This window comes from Anabrus simplex, chromosome 8, assembly GCF_040414725.1.
Source record: "Anabrus simplex isolate iqAnaSimp1 chromosome 8, ASM4041472v1, whole genome shotgun sequence".
NCBI lineage: Eukaryota > Metazoa > Arthropoda > Insecta > Orthoptera > Tettigoniidae > Anabrus > Anabrus simplex.
Genome location: NC_090272.1, coordinates 167424131 through 167451129, shown reverse-complemented (window position 1 = coordinate 167451129; position 26999 = coordinate 167424131). Strand labels below are relative to the sequence as shown.

At 38.8% G+C, this 26999-nt stretch overlaps 1 protein-coding gene across 1 annotated transcript in view; it reads left to right on the top strand.

Annotated features, from left to right (window-relative positions):
* The window catches only part of LOC136878920 (calcium-activated chloride channel regulator 1), a 335287-nt gene that overhangs the window by 294725 nt on the left and 13563 nt on the right, over nt 1–26999 (top strand). The window contains exons 2-7 of the mRNA XM_067152533.2: nt 17847–18120; nt 20469–20622; nt 22415–22627; nt 23513–23858; nt 25091–25423; nt 26002–26229. Coding sequence (XP_067008634.1) covers nt 17847–18120; nt 20469–20622; nt 22415–22627; nt 23513–23858; nt 25091–25423; nt 26002–26229 — 1548 coding nt within the window. The remainder of the gene's footprint in view (nt 1–17846; nt 18121–20468; nt 20623–22414; nt 22628–23512; nt 23859–25090; nt 25424–26001; nt 26230–26999) is intronic.

Below are 26999 nucleotides of genomic sequence, written 5' to 3'. Positions count from 1 at the left end.
AACTGTCAATGCTGTATCATGATCAACTGTAATTCCTCTCAGAATTGTGCGACGATTACAAGGTTCTGTTTGAGTAACCTCCAGCTAAAGTTTATTCCCTCACTGTCTTTATGTTATGTACGGGTAGTCTTCTTCACTTTCCTTCGAGGCATATTGTGATTAAGAAGTTTATGGAAAAAGTGACTCAAAGACGATTTATTTGGCGATCTTAATTGACCATTAACGTTTCTCATAGAAAACAAGAGTGTTTCCTGAAAGTGCCTCATTCAGCCCGATCAAAGCGTACAGGGCATAACAGACAGCCGTAAAAGGCTTTGCAGCCTGACCATGGGAGGTCTGGGGAAGAAACGAAGCTCCAATAAAATATGGCTGTGATATAAAGGTGAAGCTAGGGGTGTTACATATTATTTTCTACGGTCGTAAAGGGAGCACGCGCATACATATGAAAGCGCGCCTCTACGACAGTTCTGTATTACAGCAGGTCGTAAAATATGACGAAATTGTTACAACCAGTTTCACAAGTATACTGCCCAGTTTGAATATATGAAAATCGCGCCCAGTTCACGTATTCATGTCTAGGGTCACTAACTAGTCCCTTTGAGTCCAATCGGTCGAAGGAAATATCCGTTAGTTAATTCCCAAAATAAAGGGACTGTGGAGGAAGGGACGCACAAATCCCTTCCCGTTAACCCTCTTCAGCTTTCTTTTTACCGTGATTAGCCCTGATCCAACCATCCCGTTATTTAGTTCTGTTTTGCCTGTGTGATTGTATTATGTTTTATATATGGACGTTTCAATGACCAGCCACGGTAAGCCATGTGCTCACTGTGAAGGGTACAAACTACCCGCCAGTTAATCCCCAAGATAAGGAACTGAAGACGATGGGTCTGAGATTTGGCGCTGCTCAAAACAGAGATTTCCAGTTTTCACACCAGGCAAATGCTGGGGCTGTACCTTAAACAAAGCCACGGTCGCTTCCTTCCCACTACTAGCCCTTTCCTCTCCCATCGTCGCCATAAAACCTATCTGTATCGGTGCGACGTATAAAGCAACAGATATTAACACGCTGTCGACGAATGCTCAAGACTAAAGATGGTGAAGTATTCAATACAAATGACCATCAATGTGGAGCTCCGGATGATGGGCACGAGATGTAAGAGTTACTGACGCTCCTGCTCCCAGAGACACGTGTTGTGCATTTTTTTAGAGAATGGACAAAATATCAGGAATACATTCTTCATTGTAAGGAAGAAAAGTAAGTAGGATCAATACCGACCCGCAAATACTTAATTTCTGAGTTAACAGTATAAAGTTAGTGTATGCTATAAAAATGTTCATTGGCTGGAACTGTATTCGAGACAATGATGTTCTGTATTATAATGTGTATATATCTATGCTTAACTGAACGACACTATATCCTTGAAAATCCCTCTATCCTCTTTCCCGTGATCCTTCAACAGACAGACGAACAAAAATTAAACTGAACCTGGCATAGGCTGGTTGGTAGAAAAGCCAAGTATTAGATTCATATTCAAAAAGTACAGACAGAAAGCGATTTTATTTATTTAGATATTGTTTGTGTGTGTGTTTCTTTATTACCGATTACTGTTTTTATTGATCGATCTTTTTTTTTCTGATAACTATCCATTTAAGTTGGAACTAATCTCGAGCAACGAGGCACATACGAACAGCGTACACGATCGAAAACTTTTATAATCATTACAGAGATTTATGTCTGTACATAACCTCCCATACAGCTACCCTTCCTTCACGGAACAATTTATCAAATACAAGTTTTGTGGAGGGGAAGGGTCGGACGTTCCCGCAGGATCTTCTGCAATGACCAATTCTTCTCAGACTTGTATTATTGCTTCTCGCGGACAAAAGAGCCCCAGAGACGAACTCATCGTATTGGACTCTTTCCGCCACTAGTTGAAAGGAAAAGGCCTTCGGGAGGGGACGCACATTCAATCTATAAACGTTGTGATATGACTTAATATCTGTCGAAAAGTGAACGATGTGATTTTAGAATCTTGAGATGTCATACAAAATTCTATCCTGTTAGCAATATTTATTTTCGCTCCCCATGCTGTCAGTGTGTAAATAGTTCCAGTTCCTGGACATACTTTCTAATAAATTCAGCATCATTCATCTCACATAGCTTCTTATACTACAATTAAACGATCCCTTGAAGAAAGAAAACATACGGGTTTACTATTTTGTTAGAAACTGGCTGTCTTAGTCGTATGGCCGATTTATGCTGAGCTCCTTAAACGCAGGCAACCCATGTAGCATAGCTAAGGTCGATATTGCATTACTTGCTATCTGTGTGGTAGATACGTAAATCAAGCGTAACAATCAAAGGAAAGCATGCTATTTATATAATACTCGCGACAAGAGGTAAATAATATGTTATAGATGCTGTTGGCTGAGTTGTCTGGGCTTAGCTTGTCCAGTATAACTTGCGAGGTGTTGGCGGGAGGCCAGTTGTTTCCATAAGTCATGTGTTCATAAGGACTTTTTTTGTATTGTTTTGGGATGTTCTATCCACTCTCTGATTATTTCCCGCGTTTTTGGAAACTCTGTGTCTAATTAAAGAAATTCATATTTCCGAATGTACGATTATGAAATGGAGGCATACGTTTGGATAGAGGATTTTAAATTACCTAACCTATGAGTAGCATGGTCTGAATGGTTTGGTGCTGTTATGATCATACCTTATAAGATATCATTATCATTAGAACATTTACTCCATTTATCGCAGTGATCCGCAAGAATGATTCTGGCTTGCAAATTTTTGAAGCTCTCAACATTTACATTAGCTTCCTTTCAACCAAGTTCAGCTTGAATTTAAACAATGTTTCCTTCTCTCTCTCTCTCTCTCTCTCTCTCTCTCTCTCTCTCTCTCTCTCTCTCTCTTTCTCTCTTTCTCTCTTTTCAGTTTACATGGCTTATTGTCTATAACTTATCGTCAGCCTCGTTAGTACTGATTCGGGTGATGGGCAAAGAAAGAGGGAGATTCAAAGAATCAGGAAGCCAAAATAAAAATCACGTTAGCGTTTGTGAATCTAATCACATAAGAATGGACAGGGCAAAAGAAATGCAAGTGAAGAGACTGACACACAAGTAAGACTCAAGATAGATTCTTTTTTTTCTTTATTTCTGTGTGTTTTACGATGCACCGACGCAGTTTTACGATGCACCGACGCAGACAGGTCTTATGGCGACGATGGGATAGGGTAGAGCAGGGCCTGGCAGGGCATGGCCTCAATTAAGGTACAGTCTCACAATTTGCCCGGTATGGAAGTGGAAAACGACGGAAAACCATCTTCAGGGCTGTTGACAGTGGGGTTCGAACCCACTATCTCTCGAATGCAAGCTCACAGCTATGTGACTCAAAGCGCGCAACTAACTCGCTCGGTCAGGCTAGATTAAGCTAATTCCTTCTGACAAAGAAGAAAAGTCACAGTGAATAAGTAGACAAGGTTATATGAAAACTCCGGAGTTCTCATACCGATGTATCATTCGCAGTAGGTTATCACTTAACAGAAGGAAGGTTCCGTTCAAGGCTTCCGACTACTTTCATAACAGCTGCAGCAGTGGGCTGGCTTCAGACTGTGACCTTTTAGTTCATTACCTTATAGAAACCTGGCAGAGCCGTTGACACGGTTATTGTTGTTGAAAGTCAATGGCAGCAGCATGTGTACATATAGCGTACTTCTCTTTGTCGTCTCTAATCAAGTTTTATATCATTTCTGAAAGGAATGGGAAATCAATATAACTTATTTGTTAAATAGAATAATTACTTTACGGAAACGTTTCCGTTAAAATACGCAACATCCGGTGTAATGCAGTACACAATATCAAGTTGTGACGGTTCACTGCTCAGAGACATAGCATTACCTTGGCTTTGTCGGGAGCTGAGTTGTACATTTGTCTGATTATCTTTATGTTGCCTGTTAAGAATTCCCTCCTGTGCACTTCAGTGAACTTACAGTAAGAGGGAGGATTTAACACCGTTTCTTTTGCATATTATCATCCACGTTTTAATTCGCTACCTTGAACTCTCGTCGTCTGTTTAGCTGATACCTTTTGATATTAAGGATTATTATTATTATTATTATTATTATTATTATTATTATTATTATTATTATTATTATTATTGTTACCGTGGTTCGGTGGATTAGCAGAGGTGAAAGAAGGTGTCGGGGTGAATGGGTCTAACTACAAGGCCGAGATATGACTTAAAATTGCATTAAAGTTTATATTTTCGAAAATAGCAAAACTTACCAATATTCACATAGAATTTCAAAGTTTAACAACTAACAATAATTCAACAAACAACCGACAATCAGATACAAGACCAGGAAAAGCCAAGATTTAGAGGCATTTTAGCAATCTGGGCTTCAAGCCCCAAGTTTTACAATTCCTGAGCTCTCAGCTCACAAACACATATTTAACACAGGGCAGAAATGTCAAGCCTCCTAGAGGCACATTTCCAATACTTAAAAGAGCAGACCCGCTCTCAGTTTTCCAAGCCTATGAAAGGCAATACCAGGCTCAACCCTAAATTGCCATCAATGCACAACTTACACAACATGAAACGGGGGTATCTTGTACCCAGCCTACTGGGCCTTAGTAGAAAAATAATAGGTTAAGTTAATGGCCCGAAATGCAAATGAAAGAACGAAATTTAGTAAAGAGAAAACTTATGAATCCAAAATTTCTTCAAAAAAGTTGCTTCACTTCGCACCAGGGTGCATGATCGAAGTTGTTTAGTAGAGACATCTATGAGACAATATCCAAACCCAGTGACACCTTCAGAGCAAAAGTTTAAGTAGATCCAGTTTTAAGCTCATAGTTTCTCCTGTAGAGGAGTACTTCAAGGCGGAAAATTCAAATGTGCGGCGTAGAGGTGTAGGCTACCAGCCGTTACAATTATTATTGTTTCCTGGCCTTGTTCTGAATTACCTGGGGTCGGCTCTAATGATGACTAAGCCCAGTTTTACGGATAGATGCCCTCCCTGAGGCCAACGCTAGATGGAGGAACGTTTTTACTCTTGAGAATTTCCTTGGTAGTGTGATTTGTTTTGTATGTAAATGGAAATGTGTGTTAAGACGATCACGAACATCCATTCTCCGAGCTAGAGGAATGAACAATCATGGTTAAAGAGAGGTTGATAGCCTACTTAAAACAATAATCTACCGGGCAAGTTGGCCGTGCGGTTAAAGGCGAGCGGCTGTGAGCTTGCATCTGGGAGATAGTGGGTTCGAATCCCACTGTCGGCAGCCCTGAAGATGGTTTTCCGTGGTTTCCCATTTTCACACCAGGAAAATGCTGGGGCTGTACATTAATTAAAGCCACGGTTGCTTCCTTCCAACCTTTTTTTTTTTTGCTTTACGTCGTACTGACACAGATAGGTCTTATGGCGACGATGGGACAGGAAATGGCTAGGAGTGGGAAGGAAGCGACCGTGGCCTTAATTAAGGTACAGCCCCAGCATTTTCCTGGTGTGAAAATGGGAAACCACGGAAAACCATTTTCAGGGCTGCCGATAGTGGGATTCGAACCTACTCTATCTCCCGAATACTGGATACTGGCCGCACTTAAGCGACTGCAGCTATCGAGCTCCGTCCTTCCAACTCTTAGGCCTTTCCTGTCCCATCGTCGCCATAAGACCTATCTGTGTCGGTTGCGTCGTAAAGCCACTAGCAAATAATAATAATAATAATAATAATAATAATAATAATAATAATGACGCAGCATATGACAGCCATGTTCTTGACAGCGCTCACTTATCTATTAAACGACACACGCCCCTTGTGTCCAGAGGAGAGAACCCGACTGACAACCCTCATTATCGCTAGGCCAGGCCACCACCTTCATCACCAGTATTCTGATTCGATTCAAACGTCATCATTAATCAAACATGTGTATAATCAGCCCTGTGACTGAAGGATTGAAAGAAAGAAAGAAAGGAAGGAAGTAAAACAGACTTCGACTTCTCTGTTTAGCTGATACCTTTTAAGATATTATTATTATTATTATTATTATTATTATTATTATTATTATTTCCTGGCCTCTTTTTAAATTTCCTAGGATCGGCTCCAATGATGATTAAGCCCAGTAAGAAATACTGTATAGGATTTCCAGCTATGAAGTCCAAGTTTTGCCAAGTCAGATTTTAAAAAAAGTAAACAACTCCCAATTTTCGCTCACATAACACAGACGAAGGATAATCGGGCTTAAGGAACCAGAGAAGACGACTCTGTGAGACTCTGGGGAATTTGGTCAGTATTAAATTTTATTTATATGCTGCCGTGCTGGTAATGCATCCGCGGAGACTGGCTGGCCCGCCATACTGTGGAGAGCGGTTGGCAGTCGGTGAAGCATAGCGCCCGTTCTGCTTTACAGTACTTGTGTCGGAGTCTGAATAGCGCATCTGTTCTCCAATCCAGTGTGCGATGGTATGCTGACACATAACTACATTCCGCTCCTTGTCTCTGCAAACCAGCTCGTCTTCCTCGCGCGCTGTATGTTTGATTCTGGAGTTCCAATACAGGACCGTACCACTTTCACCTGCTAAGTAGAACAACCTAGAGGATGTACTGTGAAACACAGATGACTCTGTAATCATCATGACCTGTGTATTTCACTTGATCAGATGGTGAAGATTACCTAATATTTCTAGCAGGTATAAGAGTACGTAAAATGCCTTTTAAATCTGTAAAGGAGTGTGATATTTAAATCATTCATAGCCATAAAACCTATCTGTGTCGGCGCGATGTAAAGCAGTTAGCAAAAAAAAAAAAAAAAAAAAATCATTCAGAAAACAACTATGTAATCAATCAGGAAGCGGGAAATCAGCAAAGCTGTTTTTAAGCTAGATAGAAACAGCATTGAAAGGATGTCACATTTCAAGTATAAGCAAATACAGTAGAGATAATACGCGACACTTACGGATTTCGCCTTGCTAAAATGGGAGACAATTCGACGGTGGCGCTCCTAGTAACTTGACCTGAACAAATCGCGCTAAATTCAAATATCAATGGAAATGTATATACGGAAATGGATAAATAAATTACGTCTAGAAAGAAAGTGTTATTGAGATACTAACTTCGAAGTTGCTAAAGCAATTCTGGATAAATGAATGAATTATTTAAAAGGTTATTATTCAAAGACTGAAATTAGACATATAAACAAGAAGTGAAATGGACTTGTGTGAAATGGCTTGATCTTTCATTTATGCATTACTTTTTTAGCTTTAGCATTCCTGCCTGAACTCTTACGGTTCGATTTGTCTCTTTTCTCATTTAAAAACATTTTATCATCACAGTAAGACACTTGTCAATAAAAATATCGGCACATTCCTTACACACATGATGCAATGAATTAACATTTAATAGCTGGACAATTTTCCTCTTAACATGAAGCCTACTAACAGAAAGATATTCCTTACACATATGATGCAATGCATTAACATTTAATAATAATAATAATAATAATAATAATAATAATAATAATAATAATAATAATAATAATGTTTTTGTTTTACGTCCCACTAACTACTCTTTTACGGTTTTCGGTGACGCTGAGGTGCCGGAATTTAGTCCCGCAGGAGTTCTTTTATGTGCCAATAAATCTACCGACACGAGGCTGACGTATTTGAGCACTTTCAAATACCACCGGACTGAGCCAGGATCGAACCTGCCAAGTTGGGGTCAGAAGGCCAGCGCTTCAACCGTCTGAGCCACTCAGCCCGGCGAATTAACATTTAATAGCTGGACAATTTTCCTCCTAACATGTAGCTTACTAACCGAAAGATAATCTATAAAATCCCGGCTTTAATCTGAGAAGAGGGATAAAGAAAGAAAAGTATGAAAATGTTGTCGATAGTGATGCTTTAAGGAATATTTACGTACAATTAGAGCAAAAATGTAACATACCCTTGGCTGTATTGTCGACGATTTCTAAAGTCGCTGCCTGGAAATGATCTGAACAGATCTTATAATTCTTATGTAAGCGTAACGTACACCTTATCCAAATTGAAGGTTAACTGCTGCACTATAGAATAAAATATGCGTATTACATTTTATGCCAGTTAAAATATGGGTCGAGCAGGTCAGAAGATTATGAAGTACTATAAAAATCTCTTTGTCACTGGAAGAATATATATGCAAACACAATATTACTTACATGTTCTTGTCACGAGGGAACCTGAAGAGCGACCGCGCATTTTTCTCTACTTCGTAATTACTGCAGCCAAATACAGCACATACCTTTCCCCTCATGTTGAGAGGAGATATCAAGGAATGACACACACTACTATTTATTTATGTCAGCTCACTGAAAACACATAAATAACACCAAAAACTTCACACAAAAATACAGGTGCTCTTATGAGAGAATCAGTACTGCTCAGGTCTATCCGCTAGAGTGAGCTCCAGTAGCTGTCCCTCGATATCTCGCTCAGTGTCGCGTATTATCTCTACTGTATTTGGTATAAGTTGGGACGGGCTACCGATCCTCAGCCGATAGCAAAGAAAACTGCACGGGTTTGATCTCGCTGGCTCCTCGCTTGCCCAGCAGGGGGTGATTTATGACGGCAGTAGGCTTTAAAACGAAAGTTCTCATTCCCCAACAGATATCCTCAGAGCTCTGTTGCTAATGCACCTCTTAAGAATAAATTAAATGCTAACATGTGTAAATAATGACGCAGAATATGACAGCCATGCTCTTGACAGCGCTCACTTATCCATTAAACGACACACGCCCCTTGTGTCCAGAGGAGAGAACTCGACTGACAACCCTCTTTATCGCTAGGCCAGGCCACGTTTCGGGATCAGAAGCTGCCGCCTGAAAATACGCTCGTCGTCCCAACTTTATCTAGGATGCTGGCTGGATGTGGAAATCGAAACTGGCATTGCGAGAGAGATGTTTCTGGAAAAAAAAAAAAAAAAAAAAAAAAAACCTTTGTATGTAACTGAAACTCACTGGCGTGTCCGAAAGTTTTATTTGTTACTGGTGCTGGTTTACGGTGTCGAAGGATTGGCATTACTGGCTTCGTCAATAAACCCACTGCAGGCTTTCGAAATGTGGGTGCATCGCAGAATGTTCAAGATCTCATGGATCGACCACGTTATCAACGAGGAGGTCCTCCGTAGTACCGGATGATCTTGTCAAGTCTTAACCCTCGCAAAAAAAAAAAAAAAAAAAAAAAAAAAAAAAAAAAAAAAAAGCAGCCTATTTCGGCCACATCCTTGAAAATAACAAAAATACAATCAGATACAACTGATCATAGAAAGTAAACTTGGACGTGGACAGATAAATTTATCCTGGGCATGGAAACTCCACACAGTAGTTAGACACCCGCGATATGGGGAACACAAATTTTGTGAGTAGATATTACGAAAAGAAGTTAACCTTGGTACTTATCCAGGAAAGGGAAGTATGGTGAAAGTTGCCTTATCCATACCTTATACAGTAGTTTACATTTACAATTGGCTTTACGTCGCACCGACACAGATATGTCTTATGGCGACGATGGGATAGGAAAAGGCTAGTTGTGAGAAGCAAGCGGCTGCGGCCTTAAGATACCCCCCCCCCCAACCTTCTACGGCACTTAACGCCCTCTGCAGTCACTTAAGTGCAGCCAGTATCCAGTAATCGGGAGATAGTGGGTTCGAGCCCCACCGTCGGCAGCCCTGAAGATGGTTTTCCGTGGTTTCCCATTTTCACACCAGGCAAATGCCGGGGCTGTACCTTAATTAAAGCCACGGCCACTTCCTTCCAATTCCTAGGTCTTTCCTAACCCATCGTCCGCCATAAGACATATCTGTGTCGGTGCGACGTAAAGCAAATAGAAAAAAAAACAACTTAACGCCCTTCAAAGGGCCTTGGCCTGCCCAGCGACCGCTGCTCAGCCCGAAGGCCTGCAGATTACGAGGGGTCGTATGGTCAGCCCGACGCATCCTCTCGGCCGTTATTCTGGGTTTCGTGACCGGGGCCGCCATCTCACTGTCAGATAGCTCCTCAGTTCTAATCACGTAGGCTGAGTGGACCTCGAACCAGCCCTCAGATCGAGAGAAAAATCCCTGACCTGGCCGGGAATCGAACCCGGGGCCTCCGGGCGAGAGGCACGCACGCTACCCCTACACCACGCGGCCGACTTAATTAAGGTACAGCCCCAGCATTTGCCTGGTGTGAAAATGGGAAACCACGGAAAACCATCTTCAGGGCTGTCGACAGTGGTGTTCGAACCTACTGTCTCCCGAATGTACAGTAGTTTATTAAAGTGCGCTTCAAGTTTTCAATCTAAAACTGATATGAACTCTTATGTGCTATCATTCACATATTCAGTATATGCGAACTAAGTGAAAGTTTGCTATGATGATGATGATGATGATGCAGGGGATAAAGTGAGTTCTGTACGTATTGAAAGTGCAATAATTAGCGGCAATACACGATATGTTTAAACACAGCATCTGGAGCGAAAGGTAATCCAACAGTTCCTTGGGTGTTCCTCTCGCTTGTTTAAGAAAGCATCACACAAATGTCATAGCAAGGATTCTGTGTGAATGAGATGCTTTTTATATCTGATGCGGGGAATGCATATATCGTTTTTCAAACATTCTATTTCGGGGCTTCATTGGAAAGAGAAGGGTGAACGCTCGTAAAAGCTTTATATACAGGGCAATGTGTCTGAAACGCCATGTCAACTGACAGCTTCAGAAAATACAGAGCTCCGAGTGAATATCTTTCCGAGAACAGGACGGTAAGAAATTAAACATTTCCTGTCTAACTCCGTATGTTAGGAGGGCGGAAAGAACATTCTAAGCATTACGAACTACTTATATCTTTATGTCTTTATTATGTAAACGAGACGTCGAAAGCACAGGCATTATGCATTAGGCAACAAGATCAATCCATTGTTACTCCCTTGAGAATTCCAGCTATAAACTGTTCTAGACGGTAATTTGAGAGTTGATTGCAATGACTACAGAACAATAAAGCCAGTTGAGCTTAAGCGCGACTCTAGCGCTGTTCAAATGTTACCACTGCAAGGTCGCGCTGGAGTGGGCCATGAAATCTAATTAAGAGAGCAAATAAGTGGGAAAAAAATGAATACGCTCCCTGATTATAATAGTGACAGTTATGAAATCTAGCAGTTTTAAACCAGTGATACTAGCAGTATTAATACAAAGAACATTTAACGAAATTAACCCGATAAAAGAAACTTGTTTACCTCCTAGTACAGCCAGTCTCTGATGAAAACGGTTTGTAGAACCAACAAAGAAAATAATTTTATTTCATATAGCATGTTGAATCATTTTATGAAAAATGTCCTATATGTATCGATTTATACCTTCATGATTCAGAATACAAGACATGATTATCTTGTGTGTTCGAATTAGAACAGTCGTGAGCGTCTAGCAAGGTCCTAGCTGAGTATATCGTTACTCGCGGCGTAAACCGAAAAGTTCATCGCATCTCCTGCATGTATAGTAGTTTATCCACACACAGCATTTAAAGATCTTACTATCAAGTGGAAATTCAACTTTTTTTTACTAGCAGTGCACATCTTTCTGTTAAACTAGATTCCCTACAGTCTGATAAGATTTATTTCCTTGCTTGCTGCGTTCCATGCCCTGTTTTTGCACCATTTCAATCCCTAAATAATTATTTGAAACTGTTCACAGTTTCTAGAGATTGACCTCCCCAATTTTGATGATACTTTTCTCTCCTTTTCCAACTCTTGTCATTAACATTGCTCTGCTCTTCTCTTCATTGACTTTCATACACTAATTGACAATAGTTTTGTTCAGCATGTCCATGTTCTTGTACCGGTACTTACTTTTATTACCTCTCACCACAATATCATCAGCAAATAGCGTTCGTTATTTACTTCTACTTCTTCCCTTTCGCATGCTTCCTTTGTGGCCTTTATGATTTCAGATTGTAAGGGAGTCACTTTGGAGGAAAGTGCCAATGAAGTGTAAGGAGGTAGTGTAAACCACGTTCCACTCAACCGTTCTGGCATACGCAGCGGAGACTTGTACGATGACAAGAAGAGAGCAACTTGCAAGCCAGTAAGGTTAAATTCCTGAGAAACATGATAGTGAAGACATGGAAAGGCAGTGAGAGAAATGAGAAACGAATATGTTAGAAAGGAAATTCGTATGGAAATGAAATGGCGTATGGCTTTTAGTGCCGGGAGTGTCCGAGGACAAGTTCGGTTCGTCAAATGCAGGTCTTTTGATTTGACACCTACAGGCAACCTGCGCGTCTTGATGAGGATGAAATGATGATGAAGACGTCACATACACCCAGCCCATGTGCCAGCGAAATTAACCAATTATGGTTAAAATTCCCGGGAATCGAACCCGCGACCCCTGTGACCAAAGGCCAGCACGCTAACCAATTTAGCCATGGAGCCGGATTCGTATGGAGAAGCTGAATGACACAATTGAAAGGAATCACCTTAAATAGTTTGGACTTCTCTTAAGGAGGCAAGAGGCAAGAATGCTGGAACAGATGGCGGATGTTGGAAGGCAAGCTTGAGGAAAGGGGGGCACGAGGAAAACATGCTGAATACTTCCATTAAGATTCGTGTAAGAAGATGAAATCTGGACTGGAGCAAAATTATGGAGGAACAATTGTGGAAGGAGAGAGGAATGTAAGAAGTACCATAAATTTTCGACTTGGCTGGGGAACCAGTGATGATGAGCTAAAGTAGACTGACTACACATGGAATTTTAGAGGCAGGTTCCCGGGTAAAATAATAATGTTTTTGGCTTTAAGTCCCACTTAGTACTTTTACTTTTTTCGGAGACGCCGAGGTGCTGGAATTTTGTCCCGTAGGAGTTTCTTTACGTGCCAGTAAATCTACCGACACGAGGCTGACATATTTGAGCACCTTCAAATACCACCGCACTGAGCCAGGGTCGAACTTGCTAAGTTGGACTCAGAAGGCCCCCGGGTGAAATAAATCCACCATGAAATATCTGTCAGTAATATTCTAATGCAGTTTCCGTAAGTTACTCAAAAGGACAGATTATTACATTCTAGGATGAACATAAGGTATTTAATTGAAATGTATTCAGAATAGGGCCTATGTTTGGAGTCATGCATACGGTTTTAGTATTTTTTTGCTTTGTGTGGGCCCTTAAATATTACAAAAGAATATCTAAAACAGGACTGCTCTGGCATTCAGAATATAGTTTTTCTTTACAAGTTGCTTTACATCGCACCGTCACAGACAGGTCTTATGGCGACGATGGGTTAGGAAAGTGATAGGAGTGGGAAGGAAGCGTCCGTGGCATTAATTAAGGTGTAAAAATGGAAAACCACGGAGAAACATCTTCAGGGCTGCCGGCAGTAGGATTCGAACCCACTGTCTTCCGAATGCAAGTTCACAACTGCCCGGCCCTAACCGCACGGCCAACTCGCTTGCTAATATAGATTTAAAACGTTGGTATATCATTCTTTAAAATGTCGCACGTGTGGAACATTTACGAAATATCATGTCATTCCTCCATGACTATAATTATTTCTCTGTTCCAACCATCTCCACGATGAGAACTGTAATGATACCTTGACATACAACTTAAGTTTCACTTTTCATTTCTGTATATTTTAAAAAGAAATGAGTCGGACAGTCCTTTGGATATTGCCTAGAAATCCTATACTAATATATGCCTTGCAGAGGTAGTGTATGTTAGATGTGTTAGCCAAGCATGTAGCCATTTACTTTTATCGTGCCTGGGTAACCAACCAGCCCATGTTCGTTGAGAGTAAACACTTCAACACATGCAAACGAGAAGCCAACCACGTTATCACCAGACCATTTGTTTTTATCGGCACGGTCTGTTTCTGTCGTGTTCGCATGTACTCAACTAAATCACGCTAGTTAAACAAAATAGGTTATCAGATATTTCATAATGTTTAAAAAATCAGATATAGTTTTAGCTGTATTCAAGTCCTTTAGTGTAAATAAGATTCTATAATCGCAAAGCCAATTTCTTGTTGTTGTATTTCTCTGCTCTTTCTGTTTGTTTGCAAGGGGAATGAATGACAACCTGCTAAGACCTAGAAATATGCCAGTACCTTCGTAAATACATATAAGTTGAATATGAGTGGTAAAGAAGATTATTTTCCTATTAAAAATTAAAAACAAAACAAGGCTGTGTATTTGGCATTCGTCACAAGACTTGACTCTATAGCCGAGTAAAATTTCGCGATAGAGTGTGAAACAAAAATTGAATACTACTATAGCTAGCCACTGTCTCTCTCGGCGGCCATCCTGAGTGTTGTCTCTTCAAATTTCATTTCTTTCACTGAAGTCTTAGAGAACATTTTTCAGTCCTTTTCTCATTGTATTCCTACCACACCTTTTACAACAATCACAGCGTTGGCATGCCAGGTAGAATTAATTAGCAAATTTACAGAACACATCACTTTATAAGTATGGTGCATTCCGTATTCGTGATTCGAACCCACGTTCTCTTTGGAAACTACTATTATGAACATATGTTAACTACCATGCAAGCAGAGAAAAGGAAAATATTTCCTCGTAAATTGCCATTCGCAATATCACGGAATTCGATACCAATGTCAATACTAATTTTCGTATGTAGTTATTTAATATGAATGGCTGGACAAAAATGAAATCAGCTATTTCCAGACTGCTTTTAATAACCGGAAGTTCTATCCAAATATTTATCTCCATCCAAATATTTATCTCGCAAATTGTGCAATATTATAAACTAGACCTCATAACAGTGCCTCAAACGTTTCCAGTTGTTATGAAGACAGATATAGTATATTATTGATATGTTATTTCATCTCGTGTGGATATTCATGTGATGACTCTGCAGCTGGGAGGAATGTAATTTATGTTCCGATGAGAGTTACATTATAAAAGAATGCTACTGTATTTTCTTAGTTGTAGGCTGATAATACAGGGCGTTGCCTTCATTAACAGAAGACAAGAAAATAGTGGGTTTACCGTTCTTTTAAAGACTACGATATTCAGTGGGCAGTTTTCAGCCACTTTTCTAAATAACTGTAGGTGGAGTGAATTTTCGTGACATTTGCCGTTAAAATAGCTTTATGAACGGCCATGTTCTGTAATATATTAAATAGTTAAACACTTTCACAGGTGCTTACGACCAAGACCAAGTGCTTCATTGTTCGGTTTAAACCTGAAAAGTTAAAATTGAATTAAAGCAATATTTCAGACTAATTTTCTAAATTTCATATTTCAGACACACAGTTATGTCGGGTCCTTTATATCAACACATTTATTTTTATGTTTTATTAATTAGGCTTACTAGAAGCCGAGCCGATCAGCTCAAACGGTAGAGTCCTACCCTTCTGAGACTTGGCGGCTTCGATCCTGGTTCATTTCAGCGGTATCTGAAGGTGCTCAAATACGCCACGTGACAAAATTCAGGCACCTCGGCGTCTCCGAAAACTGTAAAATTAGTTTGCGTGATGTAAAAGCAAGAATATATTATTATTATTATTATTATTATTATTATTATTATTATTATTATTATTATTATTATTATTATTATTGGGGGCGCGATTGGCCCAGGAGCTTAACTGCTGGCTTTCCACTCCGAAGGATGAGGTTCAAACCCCAGTCGACGCTGGATTCAGAGTTGCATCTAAAAGAATAACGTGGCATCAGGAAGGACATCCGGTCATAAACTCCCACCACAACCAAAACGGGCCTGGGTGGCTTCAGTGACCACAGAAATAACTGAGGTAAGCTGAAGAAAATTTTGTTCGGAATCTTCGATGTAATGCCACCGTCGAGACCTTCGGTTCTGAAGGTCCCGGGTTCAATTCCCGGCCGGGCCAGCTATTTTGATCGCGACTGGTTAATTCATTTTTCGGGGACAGGGTGTTTGCGATTGTTCCACCACTCTCATCTTCATACACACACAACACCATCAACCACCACAAGGATACTTACAATAATATTGAATACATCCTCCACACAGGATTGGCGTCAGGAAGGGCACCTGGTCGTAAAATCGGGCCAAGTCCACATGTGTGACACAGATAGCACCCGCAATTCCACCAATGAGTAGTCAAAGCGGTATTATTATTATTATTATTATTATTATTATTATTATTATTATTATTATTATTCGAATCAGTCTAGCATGTTATCAAGTTCACCCATCATTTCTTCTTCTTCTTCTTCTTCTTGGCATTTTGCCAGTTTATTGGGGTCGGCTCTTGATGTGAATCTGGAGCAGTTTTGCACACGGTAATTAAAACTGAGGGGACTTTTCCTGTTGGTGCAACTTAACAACCTGAGTTTTGGTTAGTGTTGAAGTTCCACACTTGTGAAATGTGTGAAAACGGCAAGCCTACTTTGACGGCAGGAAGATTAGCATTTTGATGATGGACCCAGAAAATGGCTTTATGAATGATTTTAGGATATCTGTGTAGTTTCTTATGCTAGAATAAAAATGCAAATACATTGTTACTCATATGCATGTGCACCGATACAGTAAGTGAAAATAAACTGTGACTAGTGATTTAAATTTCTGTCCCTAATTCTTATGAACGTTGGTAAGCCTACTTCATGTAGTTAAATGTAACTAAAACATGTATATTTTAATGTGTCCTCAACCAGGATAAATACTAAAGAAATAATATTTATCGTGAAAATATTTTTATAATGGACATGTAATAGACGTGTTAATAAGAATTAACACATGCCCGATCCCGTAGAGAAACGCGACAAGGGTTGGACATACACTGTTTGTGCAGATTTGCGGTGTTTTGTGATATCTCGTATATATTATTTTCGGTTCAAACATTTCTGGTCAGCCTGAGCTTATAGACTACTGTACATTGCACGTATGTTCCAGTATTAGCACTCACACTGGATCACTGGATGGAGTAAATTCATTCATGGTATAACTGTATGGACGTTAAAATAGCTGATTTCCTTTGGGGTTTCGCCGAACAACTGCATATAAAAGTACCAAAGCCCATAACGTAGGCTTATATCAATTAAATCGTTACAGCCAGATAAAAAGAGGTATTAAATTCATTAGACCCAAACATTTTGGGCTCATGCAGTATCTACACTGACAACAAAGCAGAATATTTTGTCGAAAAAGAAAAAAAAGAAAGCAACTTGATAATAATAATGTACTGTACTCACTGCCGGAAGTACGAAGTTTTCTGAAAGGATGTTCTTTGAAGTAGGCACCGATAAATCTATTGACACGAGTCTGTTACATTTGAAGGCCAGCAGATTGTGGCCGGAGTTCGATCTTAAACCTACAAGAACGATGTAATGTCCTTGACGAAAACTTCATTCTCAGGCGTCGTTTTTGAGACTTAGGCGGGTTTCACGTCAATATTCATGAAACAAATATCCCATCAAAAACTGATTAGAACGGGGTATTTAAGTACGCTTGCTTGCTATTTTCCTGATCAATGACCCATGCAATGTCCAAATATAATATAGGTAACATCTCCCTAAATTGAGGTTTTGCGGTAAACTTTAATTTTTATTGGTTCATCACAACCATGATAGACCCAGTGTTTTATTGAAAGTTCTCTATTAATTTATCATCAAAATGCAAGGCATATCTAAACAGGCAGTATGAAACTCGTTAAATTAATGCTTGTTGTGTGGTTGAAAGAATGGTCCATTAGTATTGTGGGAGGTGATTAGGGTTTCGTGCGGTACTAGAACTGGTTTCGGAGACTGTTGTGGTAAATTATTTTCATTTTTGGATAAAATGAGAGGTCTTTTAACGTAATTATACTGAATAGAGGTTGAAGACGTATTCCTTTTTGAATGTTTCAGATCTCGTTATCTGGTGCCTCACAGTTCCTACATACAGCGCTAGATGGCAGAGCCTACTTGAACTCCGTGACAGTGCTGCTCCCTTACGCTTGGCCGGACAACTGCGCGCCCCGATATGTCACCAGCGCTACTGGAGAGACTGCAGACTTCAGAGTGGGGTTGTCGCACCCCGTCTTTGGAGACAATAGCTGGACCCAGCAATCTCAGGGTTGTGGACAACCCGGGGATTACATTTACCTCAGCTACAAGCAACTTCTGAAGTCCCGAAACTTAGGTAAGAATTACAAGAGCGATATGTATAACTTTGAGAAAAAATAAAAGTCTGTAGCGCTACAGCTCCCCTTTCTAGAATGTCGTCAGCGAACTTGTAGCCTGTCGATCGTGCTACTGAGAGAAACAGTTTTCCAAAATTCAATTCAGTTGTACGGTACCAGCCAAAGAGCTGCAGAGTTCAGCTGCCCACGGCTTCAGCGGGGAGCAGGAATGAACCAACCTGTCCTCCTCCTCCTCCTGCTTTTGAGTGCTATATCTTATTTTCTTTTGTAAAAATTCCACGGAGGACTTCCAACGCCAAGTAAACCTCCCTCCCAGCTACGCCCCTGTGTTTCGCGCATTTTATACAAATGCCGAGTTGAATACATTGAATTATGTATGTCCTTACTGTAGTTATGAACATGTCATGTAACCCCCTCTAGGCCTGCACTGTCTGATAATGTCTGGGCTGTTGATCATAGGCCTAACAGTTATTTATTAAGCATGCTGAACTGTCAGTCAACTCGTGACCCTGACATGCCTGCTTTAAACCCATTCCATAGACGTTTGTATTTTTATTTCTCATTTTCCACATATCATTATGACTTTTTTTTAACTCCCTCATTCCTGCCTTATCAACTATATGGAACAGCCTATTATTCCTACGTTTAAAACCTTCCTCTCTGTCATTTTTACCGGGCGAGTTGGCCGTGTGGTTAGGGGCGCGCGGCTGTGAGCTTGCATCCGAGGGATAGTGGGTGCGAATCCCACTGTCGGCAGCCTTGAAGATGGTTTCCGTGGTTTCCCATTTTCACACCAGGAAAATGCTAAGGCCACGGCCGCTTCCAACTCCTAGGCCTTTCCTGCCCCATCGTCGCCATAAGACCTATCTGTGTCGGTGCGACGTAAAGCCACTAGCAAAACTATAATATGACTTTTTAACTACAACGAAAACAGTTTTGTGATCACCTGTACCATATATCTACAGATAACAAATAACCCCTCAACGAGTGTTGATGCTGTTATGTATTACAGTTCAGATACAAACGTTTATTGAATAACCCATGGGCGCCCGCAGGATCTTTTCCAGGGGGGGGGGGCACATTAACAATTTTCTTGAATATAAAAACCAATATAACGTCAGCAACATGAAATTGTTTACAGAAATTTCTGCTTATAACAGTTCATAGATGACTGTTTAGTAAGTTCAGTTTATGAAATAATCTGGTATGATATTAAACAATTGAACATCAACCATTTTAGAATTCCAGGGAGGGGCAAGCGCCCCCCCTTGCGGGTGCCCATGTAGAATAACTACAACAAAAACAGTCCTCTGATCACCTATACCATCTATCACTTCATTTTCTCTGTAGAGCTCGTCTGGTTTAATCAGCATCACATCCAGAATGTTCTTCCCTCCACTTGGTTCCATCACTTTCTGATTCAGCTGTCCTTTCCAGATTGATTTATATATTTATCTTTTTTTGGTCGAGCTTTCTGTCATTCACATTACCATCCCATTTGACATTTGGAAAATTTAAATCATCTGTATTCTGAACTTTTTATACATCACTTGATTTGTCCCTTGTTTATTCCTTTTCATTACTTGTATATTGGACTTCAGGGATCCTATGTTCTTCTGTATTTGTCTTATGTTCCTAGTCTTTCAACACCTGTATTCATCTTCATCATCTTACACCTTTTCCTTTACTGTCTTTATGAATCTTTCTTCTTCTCCTGAATTTCCAATATCAAAAATGAAGATTTGTCAAGATAACCCCTCAATGAGTGATGATGCTGTTATGTATTATAGTTCCAATACAAAAGTTTATTGAATAACTAGAACAAAAACAGTTTTGAGATCACCTATACCATCTATCACTTCTTCCCTCCACTTGGTTCCATCACTTTCTGATTCAGCTGTCCTTTCCAGTTTTATTTATTTACCATTTTTTGGTCAAGCTTTCTGTCATTCATATTACCATCCCATTTAACATTTGGAAAATTTAAATCACCTGCACAATCACATTCCTAATCAATCAATCAATCAATCAATCAATCAATCAGTCAGTTCAATCAATCATCACTGATCTGCATTTAGGGCTGTTGTCCAGGAAACAGATTCTCTATCACTTGTTTACCTAGTTTTTTCTTACGCTATCTAATACTTCTACTGCCAGTTGTTCTTTGGGCTTCAAATCATAGAGTGAATACATGTCCATCTACCCTACCTATATAATCCACTGACTTTGCATTTCTTGAAGCATACAAGGGTACAGTGACAAAAAAAATCTCTGATGTTCTTGTGGGTCATTCCAATGAAATTGGAATGAAATAAGGAGTACCTAAATTATTTAATTTATTTCACAGGTCGTCAACTTGTCCGAGAATGGGCCAAGTACCGCTATGGAGTATTTGATGAATTAGGTTTCCATGCAGACCCTGTGTACCCTACATGCTACCGTGGTGATCATGAGAGACCTCAAGTTACAGGCTGTTCTGATCTTCCTATTGAAGACATGGGGTAAATGTTCTTATTATACTTCAGTTATTATATCTGTCACAATTAAATCATTAATGGCAGTTTAAATGTGGTTATTTTAATTAATTTTAAAAATTTTGGGGACTACATTTGAAAATCCTTACAAACACATAAGAGTTAATGTATTATTCGCACACTTTTTAGTGATAGGTGGACACCCTAGTGCTGAATTGGTAACCTCGGCAGTCTTCGATATTCGTATTGGCAATCTTTAAAACACAAACTATGAATCGCTTGCCCATCTCTGTGCGACATCTGGCATACACTTTACATACTAGTACTGTTGTTTACACGGCAAAGCCAAACTACAGAATTCATGCTAGGAACAAGATTTGCATCGAGAAATGTTATATAATGTTATATAATGTGTGTGTGTCACAGTTGTTGGCTTAAGATAATAAAGGTTTAGAAAATTCATATCGATCAGTCATATTATCGATTCAATTCAGATTTCATTTCCATTCAGTTGGCAGTATTACCGGAACCGGGGGAGCTCCCTCATCACTCCTCACCCCGTACACAAATATATCACTAAAAAGTGTGCGAGTAATACAGCAAGATATTTTTCTTCACGGCTTTTAAAAAATATATTTTCTTTTCTTTACCAATTTATCCTAAAAATAGCCTTTACTTTATAAGTAAATGTTAAAGATGTGCAATATTTAGTGTAAGAACTTGTAATGTTACAAGGAGCACTCAACAATCACACAGAAATCCTTGTAGGCCTGCTAAAAAAGAGTTAGGCCTATGTTAAAAATGGTCCCAAGAGCCACTTGTGTTATTGCAATCTGTTCTAGTCATACATTTACATGTCTGTTGGATAGCCCCAGAGGTATTACAACAGGAAACTGGGAATGAATAAATACTTTTGTGTACCCTTGTTATGTCCTTATTAATGGTAATATTTACCCTTCAAATAAAATTGCCAGTTCACTGATTTTCACACTGGTCTCAGTCATTTGAAAATAATTTTGTTTAATCTTTTCTTAATGTGAGTGTTAATATTTAGTTTAACTTCATTTAGAAATAAAGAAATGAACTGATTCAATTCACTATTTTTATAGAGAATATTTCTGAACACTAATCCATAATGATGGTACCGGTACCTAACATATCTTAGTCTTCAGTACAATTGTATTTTGTTGAACTGTTGACAACAGATGTCATAAACCCCCTACAAGTTTTGATTTGTTGACAATCCACACAATTTGAATAGTTTCAAACAGAGAATCATATTTTCTGATCAAATTATAGTCACATTAGAGTATATAACTCCAGGACCCTATAATGAGAGTAGGCATGGCTTGCAAAGTGACTTGGTTATAAACCAATACAAACTCACATTATAGTACTCATTTTTGCTGCACATGTTTACGTATCTGCATCATAGATGGTGCTACTAGTTCCTCGGAACCGATTCCGGAATCGATTCCTTGTGATTCCAGTCGCAACCCATCACTAGTATTTACACACAGTTTAGCATATGAAACAATACATTGACAGTTGAAGAGATAAAGGTTAAGTCTGTTGACAATAGCAACTACCTGATCATAACTAGGAAGCTACAATAAAAATAGAGAATTCTTGGGAATTATTTGAACATTCGAGAAACCGTTTCAAGTTCCAATCTTTCTATGAAACTGAAATTATGTTGCCCATGAAAGCTTGTTGGTCTCTTCTTGATGGTCATTAATAACAAGATTGTAAATAAAATCATAATGTGTTCCTAATCTCATTACATGGTGTTATTTAAACCATGTTTGTCTTGTTTTAGAATGTGCTCCAGTCCAGGATCCATGTTCAATGTCAGTAGTCTGGTGCACCCTGAAGCCAAATCCTCCATCATGTTTGCTCCAGATTCACCTCGAGTGACAAAGTTTTGCGATGAAAGAACCCACAACAGATTTGCTCCTACAAAACATAATCTCATCTGTGATCGTAAGAGCACTATGGAGGTTATCTTGCAGCATGCAGACTTTGTCAACAGGTAAGTAGTATACAGTACCAAACAAGTATAATCATTATTTGTCTATTTCGCACAGTAATTGAAGAAATAGGAAGATTCAGTCCCATTCAAGTAGCTAAAGTAATTTTGAAGCAGAACAGTATCTTATGTCCAGAAGCAAGGCTGTACAAAGAAATGTTTCTCGGAGTTTGAACTAGTTTTAGAGCAGTCGTTTTTACAACTCGGTGGGTGAAGTAGAAAGCTAAATTCATAGTGGTTTTATGGGCAGAACAGGCTTTAACACGTGCGAGCAGTGCGCAAAGATTTCTGCCATTTGTTTAAAAATGGAGTAACAATATGTTTCACTGTAGGTATTAAAAGTATTTAAAAGTTTGATTCATTTAAAAAAATCTTCTAGTGGCTTGATAACATGAAAATATATCTATATGTTTAAGGATATCTCATCAAAATGAAAATTTCCATTTATGTTTTCAATAAATTTGTTAATTATATTCATAGAGAAACCTCGAGTTGTTTATTTTGCGAATGCTTGTTTTTATAGTATCTCTATTTTATTGTAGGCTATTTCAAAACCTGTTATATCGTGTTTAAATTTGTCAAGATCACTTTTATTTTGGAGGGGGTTTGAACCTCCCTAACCTCTCTTATGGATACGGCCTTGTGCAAGGGGTAAGAAATAGAGTTATGGTTATTTTGATAGTAGTCTGATGTGAGCAGTCTTGTAAGTATAATTTTAATAAGAGTGTGTAGATATTAGTTATGTTACAAAGTCTTAATATAGCCTACCTACTTCAAACCTTGATGAATTCTCATCTCTGTTTTGTTTCAGTATATCATATTAGGAAAGTAACTGGAAACATTTTAAATTTTCATGAGTTGTTAATATGCACTTGATTATTTTTTCAGCGTTGGTGAAGCATCAGCTGCTACAAACACCACACCAACCATACTCTACAAGAGGAGGTCACTTACGAGATATGTCCTAGTTATTGAGGAAACAATGAGCATGTTAGTTCGAGAATCCTGGAGCTACCTTCGATTTGCAGTTCGCAAATGGGCTGTGTATGATCTCCCAATCAATACAGAAGTTGGGCTAGTTCTGTGCAATGAGACATCTGCCAACCGTCTCCATCAACTGTCTCCCCTCACTACATCAGCAGCTCGAGATCTCGTGGCTGCTAACATTCCTTATACTCCTATCGACTCTCATGCTCCAGCTTGCCTCCACTGTGGAGTCAGGGATGCTTTGGAGGTGAGCAATTGTATGCATCTATTAAGACCTGGAATACTGTATTGTGTAGATTACCTAAGGGATATCAGAACAAGTTAAATGCGATTAAAGAAAGTTTTTTGGAAATTTCTTTTCTGATATCAATCCGTTGCGCTCATATGTCAAAACTCTTCCAACATTAGTTTATTCTAAGAATCAGGTGTGCTAATGGTAGCTTTTAAAATTTTGACAACTCTGGGGGAATATCACATCTATAAAGTAGTAGTAGTAGTATGGTCTTAGGTTTATACCAGGTGAATCAGCTGTCCTTATTTCTTTGGATTTATGCAACTCTTAGTGAAAATATTTCCCCTGTTATCTCGTAGTAAGTTCTTGTGCAGATACATTGCTTGAAATACATGTATTCGTTGCTGACAGACCATGAATAAGGGGACAATAATGAACCATGCTACACACTCCGTACTGATCAGAAAGTAGATTGACACGGAAATGTCAATGATTTCAACGGACTTCTCTGTGGCCATAGTGGTTAATGGACAGTGCCATATTTTTGATCGGAGGTTCAAACCCGGTGCCGATAGAATATTTTTATGCATTTATTTCAAACCTATGTGCAAAGAAGATGGGAGGGAAAGGAATGTTCTGTTGTCTCAGCTATATTGTTGGGTTGCAGATGTAAACAGTGTTGTAAACTGTTTTGAAAAGTTACAAGTCAGAAGTTGTAGAATATGCAAAACAACATGGTAATAGGGCAGCAGAAAGACACTCGGGACCACTACCTAACGAGAAAAAGGATTTGTCAGTGGCAAAACAAAAGCATCAGCTATTAGATCTAGAGAAGTGAAAGTTCAGACAACAGCATATGAATAACAGTAAAAAATAATATGTTGAGGATTGAAAATGAGTTGCAATCATTTTATTTTACAATGTGATTTTTTGTGTCTGCTTGAAATGTAATGTTCCTTAATAAAATTTGAATTGAGAAATATGTATAAATATTTTTTCCTTAAATATGCAGCCTAAAATCAAGGTGCATCTTATGGCCTGGAAAATATGATATGATAGCAGTTAAGAACCATGTGTTGCAGTTAAAAGTAGTATGTTAAATTTTCCTTTAACAAATGATTGGTTTTATGGTATATGCTTCCTTTGCTCTGTTTTATTCATCAATTGTCGACACTATGTGAAGGTGCTAAACTATTGATTAATTGTTACATTGGAACAAGGCAGTGATATATTTTCTTTTCATTTAGATGCTGCGGGAACGAACCCATACAGATGGACCAGCTAGTTCTGTCGTAGTTGTAATAGCACCAGGCACGGATCATATTAAAGAGATCAATGCTCTGCTTCCACAAGCTGCTATTTTTGGGATACGCATTGCTACTATCAACTACCCCAACATCATGAGAGCCTCGCCTCTGGACAGTATCGCTCGAGCAACGGGTGGTGTGGCCTTCACCGTTCAGGAGGAGAGATATAGCAATGCAGTTTCCTTTGTCACAACATACTTCAAACTGGCTAATGTTATGTTTAGCATTGCTTCACAATTCTATGAGGGGAGACGGAATGGCATGTTGGTTGAGGTAATTCTTCATATAACATTTATTTGATATAATCATTATAAATCCTGCAGTTTATCCTATATTAACACAGGATTTGATTAGACTGGAAAAATCTTCACAAGTAGAAAAAAGTTGGAGATCAGATTTAATCAATAAACATTTATGAAATAATTTGGAAAAGGTTTGTTATATATGCCGATCTGAAAATGAGTAATATCTTTTTGTATTTGTTTGATACTGTACGAGTCCCCTTGACTGTACCTAATATTTACTTCGTGTGGTATAATTTACATGGTGGTATTTTATATTCCTCAACCAGTAATTTGTACCACTTTTCTGATAGGCTTACTTCCTCAGTCAGAGATTTCCCTGCTCCTCATAGGTAGCCTCTGTTTGAGAATTAGCTTCCTTCAAATAAGCCCCTACCAAATGTCAAATCTACTGCCTCTGGTTACCAAGGTCATTTCTTCCCTTGTTTGTTGAGCAGATCAAAGATGATTAATTTCAAATTTAAATAATGAATTTCTAAATTATTCAAATCATCATTGTTTGATGTTAAAGAAGATAGTTTAAACATTAATGCGTGTTTGTGCTTCCAGATTCATCGACGTGAGTTAATTGATGATGGGCGGAGCAGTGTGACAGGCAGTTTTGTGTTGGAAGAATCACTGGGTGCTCCAGCAAGATTTGCAGTATTTACACACAGTACAGAAAATCCTCTTATCCGAAGTATATCGCTTGTGAGCCCTTCACAGTACACCTATTCTTCTCGTTCGGATGCTTTAATCTCCGCAAAGATGCTTACCTTGCAAGCTACCATTAATGAGGTAAAGTAATTTCTGAAATATCAATGAGCCATTAAGCTGCATTTTAAGAAGAAAAAAAATTGTATGCTGTGATTTCTAGTTTCACAGTAACTTATAGAAAATACATACATTAAAATTTATTTTATAATTTTTTTTGAAACTATTTGCTCAGATATTATAAGAAAGAGGGAAATGTTATTCCCCACCCCCTCTCCCTCTCTAACAAACTAACAAATCTGTAAATTGTTAAAAAATTAGGAGAAGTTGTGATTACTCATTTTATATCAGTTTTTAGATTTAATGATTGGTTTTATATGTTAGCCATACAGAACGAGATGCAGATGTGAGACTTTATCAGAGGGTAAACATTATATAAATTATAAAATCTAGACCAAAACTTCAGAACTACAGATTCCCTACAGTGTCGCTTTCACTAGTTAGCCGTAGTGGGGACAATATGCATAAATCTAGCACTTAGGTGACATTGGTAGAATTTTTAGTGAAGAGTAGTTTTAAAATGTTCTTTACAAAGGTTAATACCAACAATTGTTTCTGCTTAGTACATTTCTGAACCCTATTTTCTGGTTTGGAATTTTAAAAATTATATAGTTTCGAGAATCATTAGGAAAACCAGTACAAGAATTTCACAATTTTTAATTGATGTACAATAATAAACATATAATCTTTTTGATTCATCTCTTGTTTCATTAGTGTATCTACTTTCTGTTTCAACAAACTGTGTATTCCATTTTCAAGTGGAGGTGGGAGGGATATTTCATTGTATTATTATT